We start from the raw sequence: 15,322 nt of genomic DNA, 5'->3' as shown, positions 1-15,322 counted from the left end.
TTTGTACAGGTAGACTGTCACGTACTACTTGTATGATTTATGCAGGTAGATTGTAGTGCACTAACTAATCTCCTGCCTTGGCCCGTAGGAGCTCGTATTTGTTGAAAGCCTTATGTATTTGCTCGTAGATGTCACCCAATATTTATAGCGGGTCTCTTACAAAAACTCGTAGGAACTTCCATTTGCCGCATTCTTTATGCATTTTGTTGTGCTCCTTAGTCCCCACAATACATCTGTTACTGTTGTAGGTGGATGTATTCATTCGCAGACTGGAATTGACTACAGGATGTCAGGATGTTGCACTTACTGAAGTCTTTATGCATCTACCCACAAGTTGCATGTGACGCGTACATTTATCTTTGTAGAGTGCTTGTATGTATTGCAGATCGTTTTGATTAAATGCTCCAAGTCATTTCGATTCAGTCATTCCTCTTCTGTGTGTATTTGAAACCCTTTTAATGTGTATTTTCTTGGAATCAAACTGTCGTGTAGGTTGAAGATCCTTTGTTGTTGCATTGAATTATTACAACTATGTTGTCCTCAAAAGTAGTTTAGTTCTACTTGCAAACTTTTTATCCTCCAAGATGGTTTACAAGATACACGGTGAATTGGATATCAATCCTTTCATTCAAATTGAGATGATCGTTGTAGGCTAACTATGATTGCTCAAATAAACTTTATACTAAAGCTTGTAATGACTTTTTATGTGAACTTTTACTTGCAAGCAAGTTGTATCACAACTTCATTTGTTCATCTATGTTTGTTTGTGTGCACTGAAGGCTTGTTCATCATGAGTCATTTTGCTTGATTATTGATTTCTATTTCAATACTCTCTCCGAGTTCATTTGGTATTTGCTATTTGGTTATATTTTTATTTGACTCTTACTTGCACGTTGATCATGCTTGGATGCCCTCCTTCACAAGTCCCTTGTTATATGATTCAAATTCTATTTTGTAGATGTGTTTGAACCCAAGTTCAATGCCTGCTTGAGTTTAAATTCAGTATGAGTCTTTTACATTCATTCAAGCCCTTCAAGATCTATGTCACATTAAGGTCAATTCGGATTTGAGTCAAATGTTTGCAAGTTCAAGTCCCAAATAACCTTGTTGAGTTCAAGTCCAAGTTTATCCACTTGATTCAAGTTCTGAGTATAGTTCCAAATGATCAACTTGTATGTTAAGTTCGAATTCAAGTCCAAATTTTTATCTTCAAGTACAAATGCTGAAGCTCTTTGCACTTAGTTTCCTTGAGCCCGAGTCCTTGTTCAAATTCACTTGAACTTCAAGCCATTTTGTGATTCACTTAAGTTATAGTTTAGGTTCAAGTTAAATTCAATGTGATTTGGTCCAAGCTTAAGCTTCAGCTTGAGTCCACAATGCAAGTTCATTTGAGTACAAATCCACAAGTCCTCTGCTCAATTTGTTATCACTTGTTAAGTTCAAATTTTTTTCAAGTTTATACTTAGTTCATTAATGTCCAGCTCAAGTCCCCTGCTGTCTTGTAGAGTTCAAGTTCTTGTTCTTTTGAGTTCAATCAAGTCCAAGTGTAGCATTGCGTTCACCCGAAATTTCGGCAGCCTCCCGGCGTCTCCTCCGTTTAGGGGCAAACTACGGAAAACTGGGTCTTTCCCACCACGCTAAGAAAAACATGTATGGTAGGTGTCCTCTTGACGAGGACACCTCGACCGTGTATTTTTTTGATCCCCCACCACGATAAGAAAAGCGTGTATGGGTCTTCGGTACCTGTTGCAAAGGAAAAGCAGTTGTTTCCCTGCAAACAGGTACTTATGGGTATCCCCACTTCGTCGTACGCATTGCACCGGGTTCCCATCCAACCACGCTAAGAAAAGCATGTATAGGCGGTTTTCTGGTGCGCTACGAACTTCGAAGAAGGAATTTTAGGTGATTACTCGCTTCGTCGCAAGCGTCGCGACGCACTTCCTCCCACCACGCTAAGAAAAGCGTGTATAGGTGGTCGTTTTGTTGCGTTGCTAGCGTTGAAGGCGAGTTCTCGGAGTTTTAGGGATCGAAGAATTATACCTGCGCGGGGTTGGCACGTGGATCGAGCAAGGGAAGAGAAGCATTTTCTTTCTTTCCCTTCTTTTAATTAATAATAATAATTATTATAATCAATTATGATTAAAAATAATTAATTAGAATTAAAAATAATTAGGTACAATTAGAAGAAAGTTACCTTCACAGTGTGGGCTCCTTCTCTACTCCCAATCAAAATGTTATAACTTTCGGACAAAAGGAAGGGAATGCCGCAGAAGAAGCGTCGGCTAGGGCAGAAGGAAGGCTCGGGTAAGGGTGATCTCTCTCTCTCTCTCGCTCTCTCTCTCGACGGGTGAGAAGGTCGATCGAGTAGAGGCAATGAAAGTCGAAGCAGGTTTGTGGATTAGAGGCGATGGAGTAGGGGGGTTGAGGTGTTGATCTTGTTTGGTTTGGTCAAAGGGATGAGAAGGGTGGTCGGAAGAGGAGGCTAGGTGCTCGGGTATTGGTCGCCGACTGGGAATAGGCGACGGTTTTCAGGAGGTTGGGGCTTCCGATCGGAGCAGGCAACGGGAGCTAGGGCAGGTCGTGGGAAAGGAATTGGGAGCTTCGTGTGTGTGGAAGGGATGCCATAAGCCTCCATTCATTCGCTATTTAACGACACATGCGGACGCTTGATTGATGTGAGATGCAGGTTTTGCGGGAGGTGACCGATTCGGCGGTGCTGCACGGTAACTCGGCGGAACTTCGGCAGGATTTGCGGAATCCAGGCAGAGCTACGGTATGATTTTCATTTTCATTTCTTTTGGGTATTATACAGAGGTCAACAACTACACATGGGAAGTGGTCATTATGCATTTTAGGCTGAATGCAGTAAGTTAGGAGCCTCACATAAGCTTATATAACTTCTTTGCAGAGCCCTACATAGGGTCCTGGTCGAGTACCCATTGGGTACCCATGCTCTGTGCGAGCTGGCTTCGCCCACCCACCCCCACTCATAATATTTTTCAGAATGATGTACCCACCCATACCCATGCATTGCTCGTCCTTAGACATAAAAGAAATCCTGCAGAGAATTGAAAGGTAGAAGACAATAACAAGATAAAAGTATTTTCATATTCCCCAAATGCAAAATACATGGTTTTATATAATGATGCAAGGGACAAGCTGTTAGAGTGCAGTACAATATGTTATATGAAGCTTGTGGTGCATTGGACTAATGTGTTAACATGCCGCACAAGTCATCATTCGATCGGTAGAACAATAGATCGTTCACGTGAGCGGGCTTTAGACTGCTGCGCTTCTTAGTCAGTGTGTTGCCGGCGTCTGAAAAGTTGTTCTCAGACATGGCGCTGGCGACCAGAATGCATAAAATAGAGCGCATGACGAGTGCCATGATCGGGAATGTCTTGACGCCCACGAGCCCCCACCACTTCAGGACATCGAACCCCCATCCTCGTCGCCGCACATCTTCTGTTCTTGCGGGCTGACCCTATGCGCCATGTAGGCCGTGAACTCTAGGCCGGCTCTAACTTGCAAGCTGTTGGGGGCAATGGTGGCGGCCATCTCAGGCTCGTCATCATCTTCAGGCAAGTCGTCGTAAACTGAGTAGGAGGCTGTGGTGTCTATCCATGCCTTCTTGATCATGTATGCCTTCAACTTCTCATTGTCATCGTCATCTTCATCGATGACAGAGTTGAGGCCATGGCCGTACTTGATCATGTATGCCTTTAACTTCTCCTTGGCCTCGTCAATTTGATCAGCATTGATACCTAACCCCCCCAAACACGTCTTCATGATCGGGTCGAGCATCGTCGCAACGACATGGATGGGCTGGAGCACGAACTTGTCCTCAAAGATGGGTTGGATGATCTCCTTGAGGGAGATTATCGGATCATAATCTTTCTTTGTCTTTACTCTGCGTGGATCATTCAGGTCCCTGATGTCGACACGAACCAGCTTCATATGTTGTTGTAGACGATGGCGCCAAAATGCGACCTTGTGCAATGTTGGGCGCTTGAACACCTCTAATGCCAGTGTCGCATGTTGGAACATCTCAAGGAATGCAGTGAACTCGTTCAAAAGATCTTGTTGGATGGCGCCCAGCTTGTGGATCGCATTCTTTTCTTGTAGAACGGTTACGATTTCATCTAACATATCAAGGATGCTACGCAGGCAACGTACCAGTGAGTTCCAACATGTGACATTCTCTTGTTTGAGTGTTTTGGTCAGCTTGCTCTGCAGGTTTGAGCGCTTGAAGTACTCGACGAGTTTCTTGCATGAGTCGATCATCTCGAACAGGTCAGCCATGTATGGACCGTGCTGGTATCGGTAGAACCGTTTGCTTTGAACGCCGTGCATCATCGTGGTTGTCTTGTTGACGACAGTTGTTAGCACGCTCGCAAGCTTATGGTCTAGACAAGGCAACCAGGAGAACTCGGATGGTATGCCATTTTGCCTGCAAATGTTTGAGCCACTATCAGAGACGACAGTGATTTGATCAAAGTAATTGTCAAGCAGTTCAAACATGCTCAAACCTTCCTTGAACTCGTTCAACACCATGATCATCGTGTGGCTGGCCTCACGCAACGGCTTCACGTGCATCGTGCGCGCATTCAGGGTGAAGAGCTTGTCAATGTAATGGATCGTAATGGACATGTATGAGACCTTCTTGATCCTGTCCGTCCACAGGTTGATTGTACACGCCGCACCAACACCTGATTCGAAGTGCTCCTTGAGAATAATGGCGAGCCTCTCGCGACCTGACTGGGCACGACTTGTGACATGGCGACGGACCGATCCTCAACGAGAATGCGGCCGGAACTAGCAATGCCGATATCTAGCACTGTTTGGATCAGTTCGTTGAGGCCCAACCCGGACAAGGCTTCGAATGGGCGCATGTCCTTCGCGCAGAAGCTGGCCGCAGCCACCGTCATCTTTGCTTTCTCCTTCATCGTGGGCATGTGCTTCTTAAAGAACTGTTTGGCGGCACCGACATCAGATTGTTGCACGTCACATTTGTGCAAACCCATCGTCTTGGTTCTGGTGGTTTTCTTCTGCATAAATGTCTTCTTGCACGCCTTGCATGCAGCTAGCTCGAGTAAGATGGAAGTGGTACCGTTGCGGTGGCAGACGATGCCAAATCTGGTCCAAACGTCCGACGTCCCTGTGACATTATCGGTGATATAAAATTCGGCATCGTCTTTGTTGCTCTTGAGCTCGCGCTCGATCGCCTCTTGAGTCGGCAATGCCATCTTCTGTTCACTCCGGCTTGAGACGTTAATACTCCGGTGGCAGGCAATGCCATCTTTTGTTCCTCATTTGTGTGAACTGTGAAGTTAATAATAAAATATTAAGATATGAAATCTTTTAAGATACAAAAGTACCTATCTCACACTAATCAAGAATATATCATCATAACTTCATGTGCAACCGTGCAAGTCTATTTTTTTTTTTGGAATAGTGTGAATGCATTTTTCACTTTTAAAACAATGTTTATGTATTTTTCAATTTTCACTCTTTTTTTAATATAGTAGGTTTATCCACCATATTGAGTACCCATCCATACCCATCCATAAATCTATGAGCATACCCATACCCACCCATACCCATGGGTGGGTACATGGGTGGGTATGGGTATGGGCGCCCAATGCAGGGCTCTGCTAGTTCTTTGCTTTTCAAATTCTTTTAAAGACAGCAGATTCACCTTCAGATAAAAAAAATCTAAAGTGGCGACTTCGTCTCTTATAGAGTTTTTGATGAATGTCATCATTGAGTATTGTAAGCGTTGGACAAATAAGATTCTCTCTTTCAGCCCATCCATGCAATTGTGGCAAATTTTTTGGTCCAATTCATGTTAGTTGGATTCAGTAAATCAATTGGAAAGGACTGCTATTCTCGTGTCCTCAGGACATATCTCATCTGAAATGTTCATTAACAATGTTAGCTCGATGGCATATTTTAGTTGTTTAGTGGAGAAAACATCATATTTTTCATTACTATTTCCCTGTCTGTGGTCCCAAGGTTTCCTTTTCTGCGGTTCCAAGGTTTCCTTGTAGGATTCTGGAGAGAATTTCCGTTGATTAATTTGAATTGTCAACCCACTGAAAATTTCAGTAAGAAAGGCGAGAATCACATGGTAACTTTCTTTATGTTTTGAAGACTCGGTATTTTTCTTATGAAAGAGTTTTTGAGCTGGATTTAATTCATCGTGACACAGTTTTATCTTTTCAAGTGGGTTCGAGCATCTGTATGAACTAGTTGAGATGCTCTTGGGGACACTCTTGAAGAACTGTTTTGGCCCTTTTTTTCTGTCGGTTTTCTCTAAGGTCCACGTTCTCACTTCTAAGAGACAAATTCAGCTGATAGATTTCATGTTGGTATAGTCTAACCAACTTCATGGAGCTTTTTGATCATCACTATTGACATTTCTTCAGAGTAAAATATTGACCAAATTGATTTTGATTTCTACCTTCTTGAAGCTAATCCACATGCTTTCTACCTTCAGGTCCTTCAGAATTGAGTTTGATTTCTATTTGATAGAAATGTTATTATTGTTGGCAGCTCATTAGTCTTCTTTCCTTCTGTAACTGAAATCGTGTGCCTGACAAAAAATACATTCTAGGAAGTTTCATATTGGAAGAATGACTAATGCCATGCCAAAAACAAGTAGAAGACCCTCATCTTGCCTCATCCACATATCAAATTAAGGTTTCATTTGGGACGGCTTTTTTATTGTTTTTTAAAACAAAGTATAAAAATTAAAATCGAAAGGAAAATAGCCGTATTTTTTTTTCCGGGAGGAAAAAATCCATCTATATCGACGACACACCCATTCAAACACGCCCGCTTGCAGATGCGCTGCTCTCTCTCTCTCTCTCTCTCTACCCCCCACAAAATTTGTGGCCGAATGATTCTATTTTTAGAGATCTGGAACAAATTTACCCGTTGTATTATGAAACAGGGGTGCAAATTGTTGAAATTTGCTTGGCAACTAGATCACATAATGGAGGTTTGATCAATTTGCAAGAGCTTTGCAGTCTACTCTCTCAAAGAAGAAGAACTGCTCGAGAGGCAATATCTGAAGATGATTGCCTGCGTGCTATTAGTAAACTGAAGGTACACAAATATTTTAAATATTCAAATAATTTAGTGATTATATCTAGTTTTATGTTGATCTATGAAATTTGATTTTAATGTTGTTACCTTCTATCAGAATTTTAAATCGCTAAAATAAATTTTGTTTTTTCTCGGAACCAATAAGATTATCATCAGTCATGTAGCTATATCACTCATGTTCTATCGTTTCATTCTTTGCTAATCAATCATTTCTTGCGATATTGTATATAACAGGTTCTTGGTAGTGGTTTTGCGGTTATCTCCATCGGGAGAAAGAAACTTGTTCGATCAGTTCCCACCGAGTTAAACAGAGATCATAATGAGATTCTTGAACTTGCTCAGGTTTGTATGTCATTATCGGAGGAATGAAAAAATGATACGGGAAATGTTGCTCGATGTCATCAATTTAGATTAGAAAAAAGAATTATTTGTTTACTTGTTTTTGTAGCAATCGTGAAAGGCCTTTTCTCTCGCGCCTGAATTTCAAAAGATTCGCCAATCTTTTGAAATATTTATAGATTCCAATTTCCAAGAGTTAATTGCGTGCAGTTAGTATTGTTTGGTTAACATTAGTCTTTCCATGGAGGATGCTGTCCATGCAGTAACTCTGCAAATCTTAAACTACTATTATACTATTTGTTAAAATATCTATTATTTGTGCACCATATTAGACTAGATAAGATAGATGTTATAAATTCTTGTACTTTTTAAAGTTGTGTTAGGCTGGTTCAGCTTGAACAGGCCCAGCCAGCCGGCCGTCGTTTATAGGAGGCGGACTAATGCTGCCTCCTTACCTGCTATTGCCGCCCAATCAAATGGGCCCCACTAGAAGCCAATTAGAGAAAGAGGGGGCGCAGCTAGGCATGGGGGGAAATTTGAATTAAGAATTGATTTAGAGAATTAATGTATTAAATAATATGAGTTGTTTAGGGTTAGGGTTATGCTTTATTTTGTGGCTGATTTTGGAGTTCTTGTTCTTGGTGCCTTGGGCCCTAGATTCGTCTAGGGATTGGGGGAGAACGATCATCCTCTCGTATTGAGGATCAATTGTATCTTGTTTTATTTCTTTGTTGGTTTGCTTTCTACAATAAAAACTATTGTTTTTTGCTTGTTTTACTATTATTTTTTGCTTGTTTTCCATTAGATTTGTGGAGTTTTCATGCAATTTTTGTCAAAATTGTTAGGATTTATTTGAAATATTTAAATATTTCCTATCATTATGTTATATTTTTTTCAACATGTGTAGTTTTGAACTCGTATCCTAGACTTGTACTTTCACTTGCTTGACATTTCTTAAATGTCCAAAATGGTCCTTAGATTTGTTATTTCTCCATTTTCGTACCCAATTTTTCTAGTTGTTCAATTTAGTCTCTCAACTCAAATTTTAATCAAATTGGTTCTACCGTTTTTCTATGAATAGAAATTAGTGGAGGGAGGGAATCATTTCCTAAGGACCATTTTTGTATTGCACAATGTCTGAAGCATCTGATTCGGTAGATCATTCAATTGGTTGGCATCCTTTTTCCTTTGAGCCTTGGTATTACTTTGTGTACATCTTATACTTGCAAAATGGTCTCCAATCCGTTACAACCTATCAATCAAGGCATTATCTTTGATAGATATCCTTTATTTCATTATCTCTCTTCCCTCAAAATCAATCTTTGTCCAGGGAGACGAAGGCTTTGTTTGGGACAGCTTTCAAACTGCTTTTTAAAACGGCTTTTTAGAAAAAAATTTCAAATTCAAGAAATTTTTGTACTAAAAAACTTTTTTAAAAGCAAAAAAGAAGTCTTTCCAAACGAAGCCGAAGAGCCACTTCCCGCACCACATGCCTTTTTCTTAAGATACTGCACTATTTGAAAAATAAAAAAAAGGGAAAAACTGCGTCATCTTTCAGACAAACATAATTTGCATCACTAGTTTTTGTTCAGATTTTATTAGGCTCAGACCGCATGAGTTATATAAGTCACCAGATTTTGCCAACTTGTGCAGGGTCAAGGCTATGTGACGGTGGAAGAGGTTGAGAGAAGGCTTTCTTGGTCATCTGGTCGTGCCATGGATGCCTTGGAGACACTTTTAAAGGTGACAAAATATTCTTCTTATTGAAACCAATCGTCGCAGCTGAATTTATATACTTTTGGTAATTCAGGAAGGCCTGGCCATGATTGATGATGGACACAGAGATGGCAAGCGGCGATATTGGTTCCCCTGTGTTGCTTCCATTTTTGTCACGGCTGGAGCCTGATGGAGTGAAGAGTTGAGAGGCTTTAAGAGCTCATTCATCAAAAAAGTATGTTGAGCATAGCTTCTTTGATTGTTATGTACTTATTATCATTAATTTATGTCAAGCAAGTATATATATATATATATATAACTCCATCGGGCTTAGCTGGGTTGGTGGACGAGTATGGTTGGGAACACTCCAACTCATGTTCGAATTCTCTCTCATGCGGCGCGACCCCTTAAATGGAGAGTTCTTTAAGGGTTATTTGTGATAGCCATAGTTTGTAAAATTTATTATGAATTTGTTATGGTGAAAAAAGAAAATTTGAAGTTATTGATGGTATTATATTTTATCTTCAAGAAAAGCTATCAAATAGTATTAAATTTAGGAGCTATTATTCTGTACGGACATCATATGGGAGAACCGTTCGGTTAAGTACTGGGTACCCAGCAGTACCGAGCTGGGTACCCAACAATGGGGTGACGTAGCGCATTTTTATTGGTCTCCGGACGCCTTGTGGACCTCGCACCGATTAATAAATCTAAATTTAGCTTCGTTTGGGACGGCTTTTTATTGCTTTGTAAAACTTTTTTTTGGTTAAAAAAACTTTTTTTTTAAATTATTATTTTTTATTAGAAAATTGTTTTAAAAAGCAATAAGAATGCTGTCTCAAATGAAGTTTAATTTTTAAAGTTTCTTACTTTTTTTTAAATAGTAAGAAAGTTTTAACAAATTAAAAATATATGATTTGTAAAATAAACTTATGATGTTGTCCTAAATGCGTTTCACAAGTTTTAAAGATCAATGAAATATGGTATGGTAAAGGTTTTTAAAGATTAAGGTGCCTTATGCTAAAGATTACTGTTTTGTTAGACAATCTTATGACAAGTTTCACAAATGAGGTAAAATGATGAGGCCTATAAGGTCAAAAATGCAAAAAATGTTTTGATGGATTCAAGTTCATATAGTTACAAATGATATAAAAAACAATCAATAGCCATAAGTTGAGAATCTCATATTGGGCAAATTGGACTCTCTTGTAATCATTTAGGATAAAGTGTTAAAGATGTTCAAATAGAAGCTTCTAGAGTTGTATTTTTCTCTTGAATGATTTTTATATGTGCAATAAATTTTATGAGAACACCACCTCCTCAATTATAGGGAATTAGTTTTTTAGGTGTAACCATTGGTATTTCATTTAAAACTTCAAACTTTTATTTGTTTGCATTAAGGCTTCATTTTAGATTTTTTTTTTTTTTTAAAGAAGCTAGTAAAAAAATTAATTTTTTTTAAAAAATTTCAGAATTTAAAATTATTTTCAATCAATGTGAAAAATATTATTAAAAAATATAATATGATAAGATTTATTGGACAAGAAAAATAAAATAATATCATGTTGGATATATTTCAATTCATAACATTATCATGGTTCATCTAAAGTTGATAAATTGATGTGATGGTCAATGTGCAATGTGTAGCCTGCCCAAACGATCATGCTATTTGGGCTTATCAATTAAGAGAAAAATATATATACTCAGTTGCTATTAATGTTCAACGAATCTAATTATATATTTTTATAAATAAAAATAATAATCTTCTTAAACTCCTACTACCCTCACAATAAAATCAAATTAGTATAAGGGTGATATAGTAAATCACCTCCAATGATATACCGTTCGTCAGGGATGTAACTGATTCAAGCAGGCTTGTGAGTCGGTTTAAGTTCTACTTGATAAATGATTTGTGAGCTGAGTTTGATGAGACTCAATGACTCGATAGCCGGCTCATTGAATAAATATTAATAAAAATATACATTTTAAAATATGTTATAATTTGAAGTTTTTAGTTTAAAATTATTAAAATATTTAAAATTTATATATTGCTTTCATATATCAAGAAATTTATTATTTTCTAATAATAAATACTTTAATTATAATCATTGGTACTTAGACCTAAATGATCTCGCTAAATAACTAATTTGATGTCAATTTAAAAAGTTAAGAGATCGAATTAATACTTGTGTATGTTGCGGATTATTTTGATCATTCAGAGAAAGTTTGGGGACCAATTCCGTCATTTATGAATTGGGATAATAGAGTGTTATATTATTAAACATAAAAATAGAATTGTTAGATGAATAAATACATAAAAATTAGATGTCAAATATGTAAATAGATAATTTTTTTGTTCTATTTGTCTAAATACTCCTATACAGACGAGCTTGCTAAGATTATAAATAATGGAGGATTGAATGAGTAATAAATATCAGTACTAAAAAAATAAAAAGATGACTGATAAGTTAGGAAAAGATAAAATAAAATTTATAGATAACACCTTTGAACTTAAAAAATTAGAAATTATATATATTAATTAAGAATATGAAAGGCATTATTAAATGGTCTTTTGCTTTCTTATAACATATTTTTTCTTTAATTTTTGTCCATTTAGCATTAAATTTTATGTAAGGTCTTAATACAAATTTTTTTTAATATTATTTTTGTTGTCCTTATGGCCTTACAATTGTTTTTATTATCATATTTCTTATTACTTTTCTTCTATTTCAATTCATTCCAATGCTTTGGTCTCAATGAGTTTGAAAAACTAATAGATTCTTTTTTATTATTTAAGAATATCCTCATATATTTCGTATCATTATGGATTTGCAAGCCCTTGAATTTATGCCGAGATTAGTGCAATTCTTATCAGCTCAAATTCAAGAGTTTTGAAATACATCTTGATATTTGTCTGCACGTTTTTCTTCAGAATTAGATTCTAATTTGTGTCTGTTGTGTCTGCAAATATCGTTATTTTCAAGAGTTTATTTATGCCCTTTTTATATTATTATTTTACTAATCATAATACACCAAAGTAATTAGAACAAAATTAAGGTAATTATAATTTTTGTATGTATATTTTCCCTATTCACTTGTTCCACCCTAGGCTTACAAATTTAAAATTATTAAAAAAAAAAAAACAACAACAACAATAAATTTGCATTGGATGGCAAGTAGCCTTATCTTCAAGCCAACTTGTGAATAAGATAACCACCAACAAAATATGTTATGCATTGAGTAATTATAAACATTAATAGCTTCCATCATTGACATTAGCATATAGATAATGACTAATTAATTAATTATTAGTGGTCGATAATTTATCATTAATTAATCTCTAAGAAATATATTTTTATTTAATTTTGGCCTTTTTATTAGCATCTTCAAAGTTTTAACACATGCAAAAAGTAATAAGATATTGTTGTATACATACATATTTCATTCTAATAATATAACTTCATAAAAATGAATATTTCTATTTATGATGGCATGAAAGTAACATAGTTTTCTTATAAATTGTATAAAGTAATAAGTAATTATTGTTGCGTCCTGGAGGCTCGTTGAACATTTGAAGGCCTTAATGATGTCGGAATTCGGCGATCTTAGGCTCGTTGGATTCGTCTCGTCGAGCCGTTCGATTCGAGTATAAGCTCGTCAAAATCGAAGACCGTTTCGTAACTCAAATTGCAGTTTGAACCTTCCAACAGAGCTTCGAGCCCTTGATTCGAACTCATTTGGGCTTGTATTATAAAAAATTTTAAATAATCTTAATCTTTTGTAGTAATAAAATAATGTGAATATGAAGCTCATTACACTCAACAAAAAAAATATTTACATTTAAAGCAAATCAATATTATTTACAAGGGCAGAAATCAGTCTTAATTTTCAGGGGGGAGGTAGGGATCGATATTATAAGCAAAAGTGTAGAGATTTTGCAGATATGTTGAGGGTCCAAAGGGGCAACGCCCCCTGGCGGGGGTTTAATCTGCCTGGCCAGGTCGTGGGGTCAAGAGGCAGCGCCCCCAAAACAAATTTTGGTTGTAAAAATATTTTTGGATTATCTTTACTATTTCTCTTTGTATTTGGTTCATCGTTTTCTAATAAAAACACTTTTACGCAATGTGTTTAATTATGCTAGGGGTAATTGCCTAAAGATAATAGTATTTTAAAACTTTTAGGGGCAGAAAATTGTCTAAAAACTCTTGTATTAAGTACTAAAAAATAAATGACGGAGAACAAATTTCCTAAAAAATTATATTATCCCCCGAATTTTAGGTAGATCCGCCCCATATAATTTTGAACCTTTTTTCTATTTAATTTTATCCCTTTCAATTATACATTAACTTAATTAATTAAGTCAATAATCAATTGAAATAAAAAATAAAAAAATAATAGCATCAAAATATATTTTCTTAATTATCTACTCTACAATTGTTAAATTGCGACACTTGGTCCAATTACAGCCAGAGTTCTGTGGACCCCAAAAAATATCGCAATCTGCCCCCATGTGACTCATCCAAGTGGGCCGACAGTGCATGGGCTTCACATACAAGTGGGCCGACATTACACAATAACATATAGCATTTTATACTTTTTTATTTATTCTTTAATAAAAGTATTCTTATTTAATTCACATTTTAATATTTTATAGTTCCAAGATATTAATAAATTTCATATTTAAGAGGATATTGTAAATTTCATCATAATTATTTTGATTTATTATCTCTATTTGGATTTTGCATTTTGGCTAAGAAAAATAAATATTTGATGCTATGATTTATCACAATAGATTAAATTAATATTTCGTACTTAGAATTCATGCCATGTTTAAGAGCAAATGAACAATAATTTGATGCCATTATAATTATTTTTTTCAAAAAATAATATTTCTCAATATGAAATGACATATTGTGTTTTTTATTTTTTTAATAATATAATTTTTATTTTTTAGACAAATGTGAATGCAATACATAATAAATTTTAGAATAAAAAAACTATTCCAAACAAAACTTGTATGATTTATCATTTGTTATTCATAAAAAACAATAAATAAAATTTATTTATTTAAATAAATTATCTATAATAATTTAAATAATTATAATTTAATTAAAATTTTAAATATTATATTTATTTCAAATAAATTTAAGAATTTTAATATTATTGTTGTGTGCTAGAATATACGCGGCAGTAGAGTTAGAAAATATTCGTCTTAGCATTACACGAGTATTTAGCACACAAAAAGAAAAGAGAAATGAACACCAGAGTTTTTACGTGGAAAACCCAAAAAGGGAAAAAACCACGGGTCTCGCCCAGTTGTAAAGTTCTACTAGTATTTGTATGAAGTACCAAGGTTGATCAGTCTTATAAATCAAGATAATCAGTTTACAATAAACTTCTTACAAAGTTATAAAGTTCTGCAAATTCTCGGCGTTTCCCGAAAATCCGGCAGAGTTCCGGCGTCTTCAGGCGGCGGGAAGAGGTCCGGCGGTGGTCGAGGAGGAGCTTCTTCCTTCTCCTCCTTCTCTTCTTCTTCTCTCTCTTCGCTTGAGTCCCCCTTTATGAAAAATGAGGGCTCTATTTATAGTTTTTCTGGAGTGGCGTGGCTCGTAAATATGTGTGAGATCATGGGCGAACAGGGAGTGGTTTGAATGGACGGCAGATATTGAACCCTTCGATTGTGCACAGTTCGTTGGACATTTGGAGGCCTTAATGATGTCATAATTTGACGATCTTGGGCTCGTTGGATTCGTCTCGTCAAGCCGCTCGATTTGAATATAAGTTCGTTAAAATCGGAGACCGTTTGATAACTCAAATTGCGCTTTGAACCTTCCAACAGCGCTTCGGGTCCTTGATTCGGACTCATTTGGGCTCGGATTGGGTTGATCTTGGTGTCGTTGGGTTCATATTTCCGAGGCGCTCAGTTTGACTATATGGTCGCTAAAATCGGAGTTCAGGTGCTCCCAGAATTAATTTTTGAAGTTTCTAATTAGCTTTTGCCTCGAGATTCGTGCCCGATTAAGCTAATTTTGTGATGCCGTATCAATTATGATGTCCAAATTTTTTTACAATCACCTTCCATTATCAATTTATTATTGAGCCTAAGCGTATTTTTTTTTAAGATAAAATATTTTTCATTGGAAATTAAAAAGATTTT

General features: G+C 36.4%; 1 protein-coding gene across 1 annotated transcript in view; it reads left to right on the top strand.

The window, feature by feature from the left end:
* LOC110097773 (vacuolar protein sorting-associated protein 22 homolog 1) overlaps nucleotides 1–9,679 on the top strand; it is a 32,174-nt gene extending 22,495 nt beyond the window's left edge. The window contains exons 6-9 of the mRNA XM_020824329.2: nucleotides 6,956–7,110; nucleotides 7,345–7,452; nucleotides 9,103–9,192; nucleotides 9,260–9,679. Coding sequence (XP_020679988.1) covers nucleotides 6,956–7,110; nucleotides 7,345–7,452; nucleotides 9,103–9,192; nucleotides 9,260–9,355 — 449 coding nt within the window. The 3' untranslated portion in view covers nucleotides 9,356–9,679. The remainder of the gene's footprint in view (nucleotides 1–6,955; nucleotides 7,111–7,344; nucleotides 7,453–9,102; nucleotides 9,193–9,259) is intronic.
* Nucleotides 9,680–15,322: the final 5,643 nt, after the last annotated feature.

The sequence above is a fragment of the Dendrobium catenatum genome, unplaced genomic scaffold (assembly GCF_001605985.2).
Source record: "Dendrobium catenatum unplaced genomic scaffold, ASM160598v2 fragScaff_scaffold_1434, whole genome shotgun sequence".
NCBI classification, from domain to species: Eukaryota; Viridiplantae; Streptophyta; class Magnoliopsida; order Asparagales; family Orchidaceae; genus Dendrobium; species Dendrobium catenatum.
The sequence above is the reverse complement of the archived record's forward strand: the minus strand, read 5'-3'. Positions and strand labels throughout refer to the sequence as shown.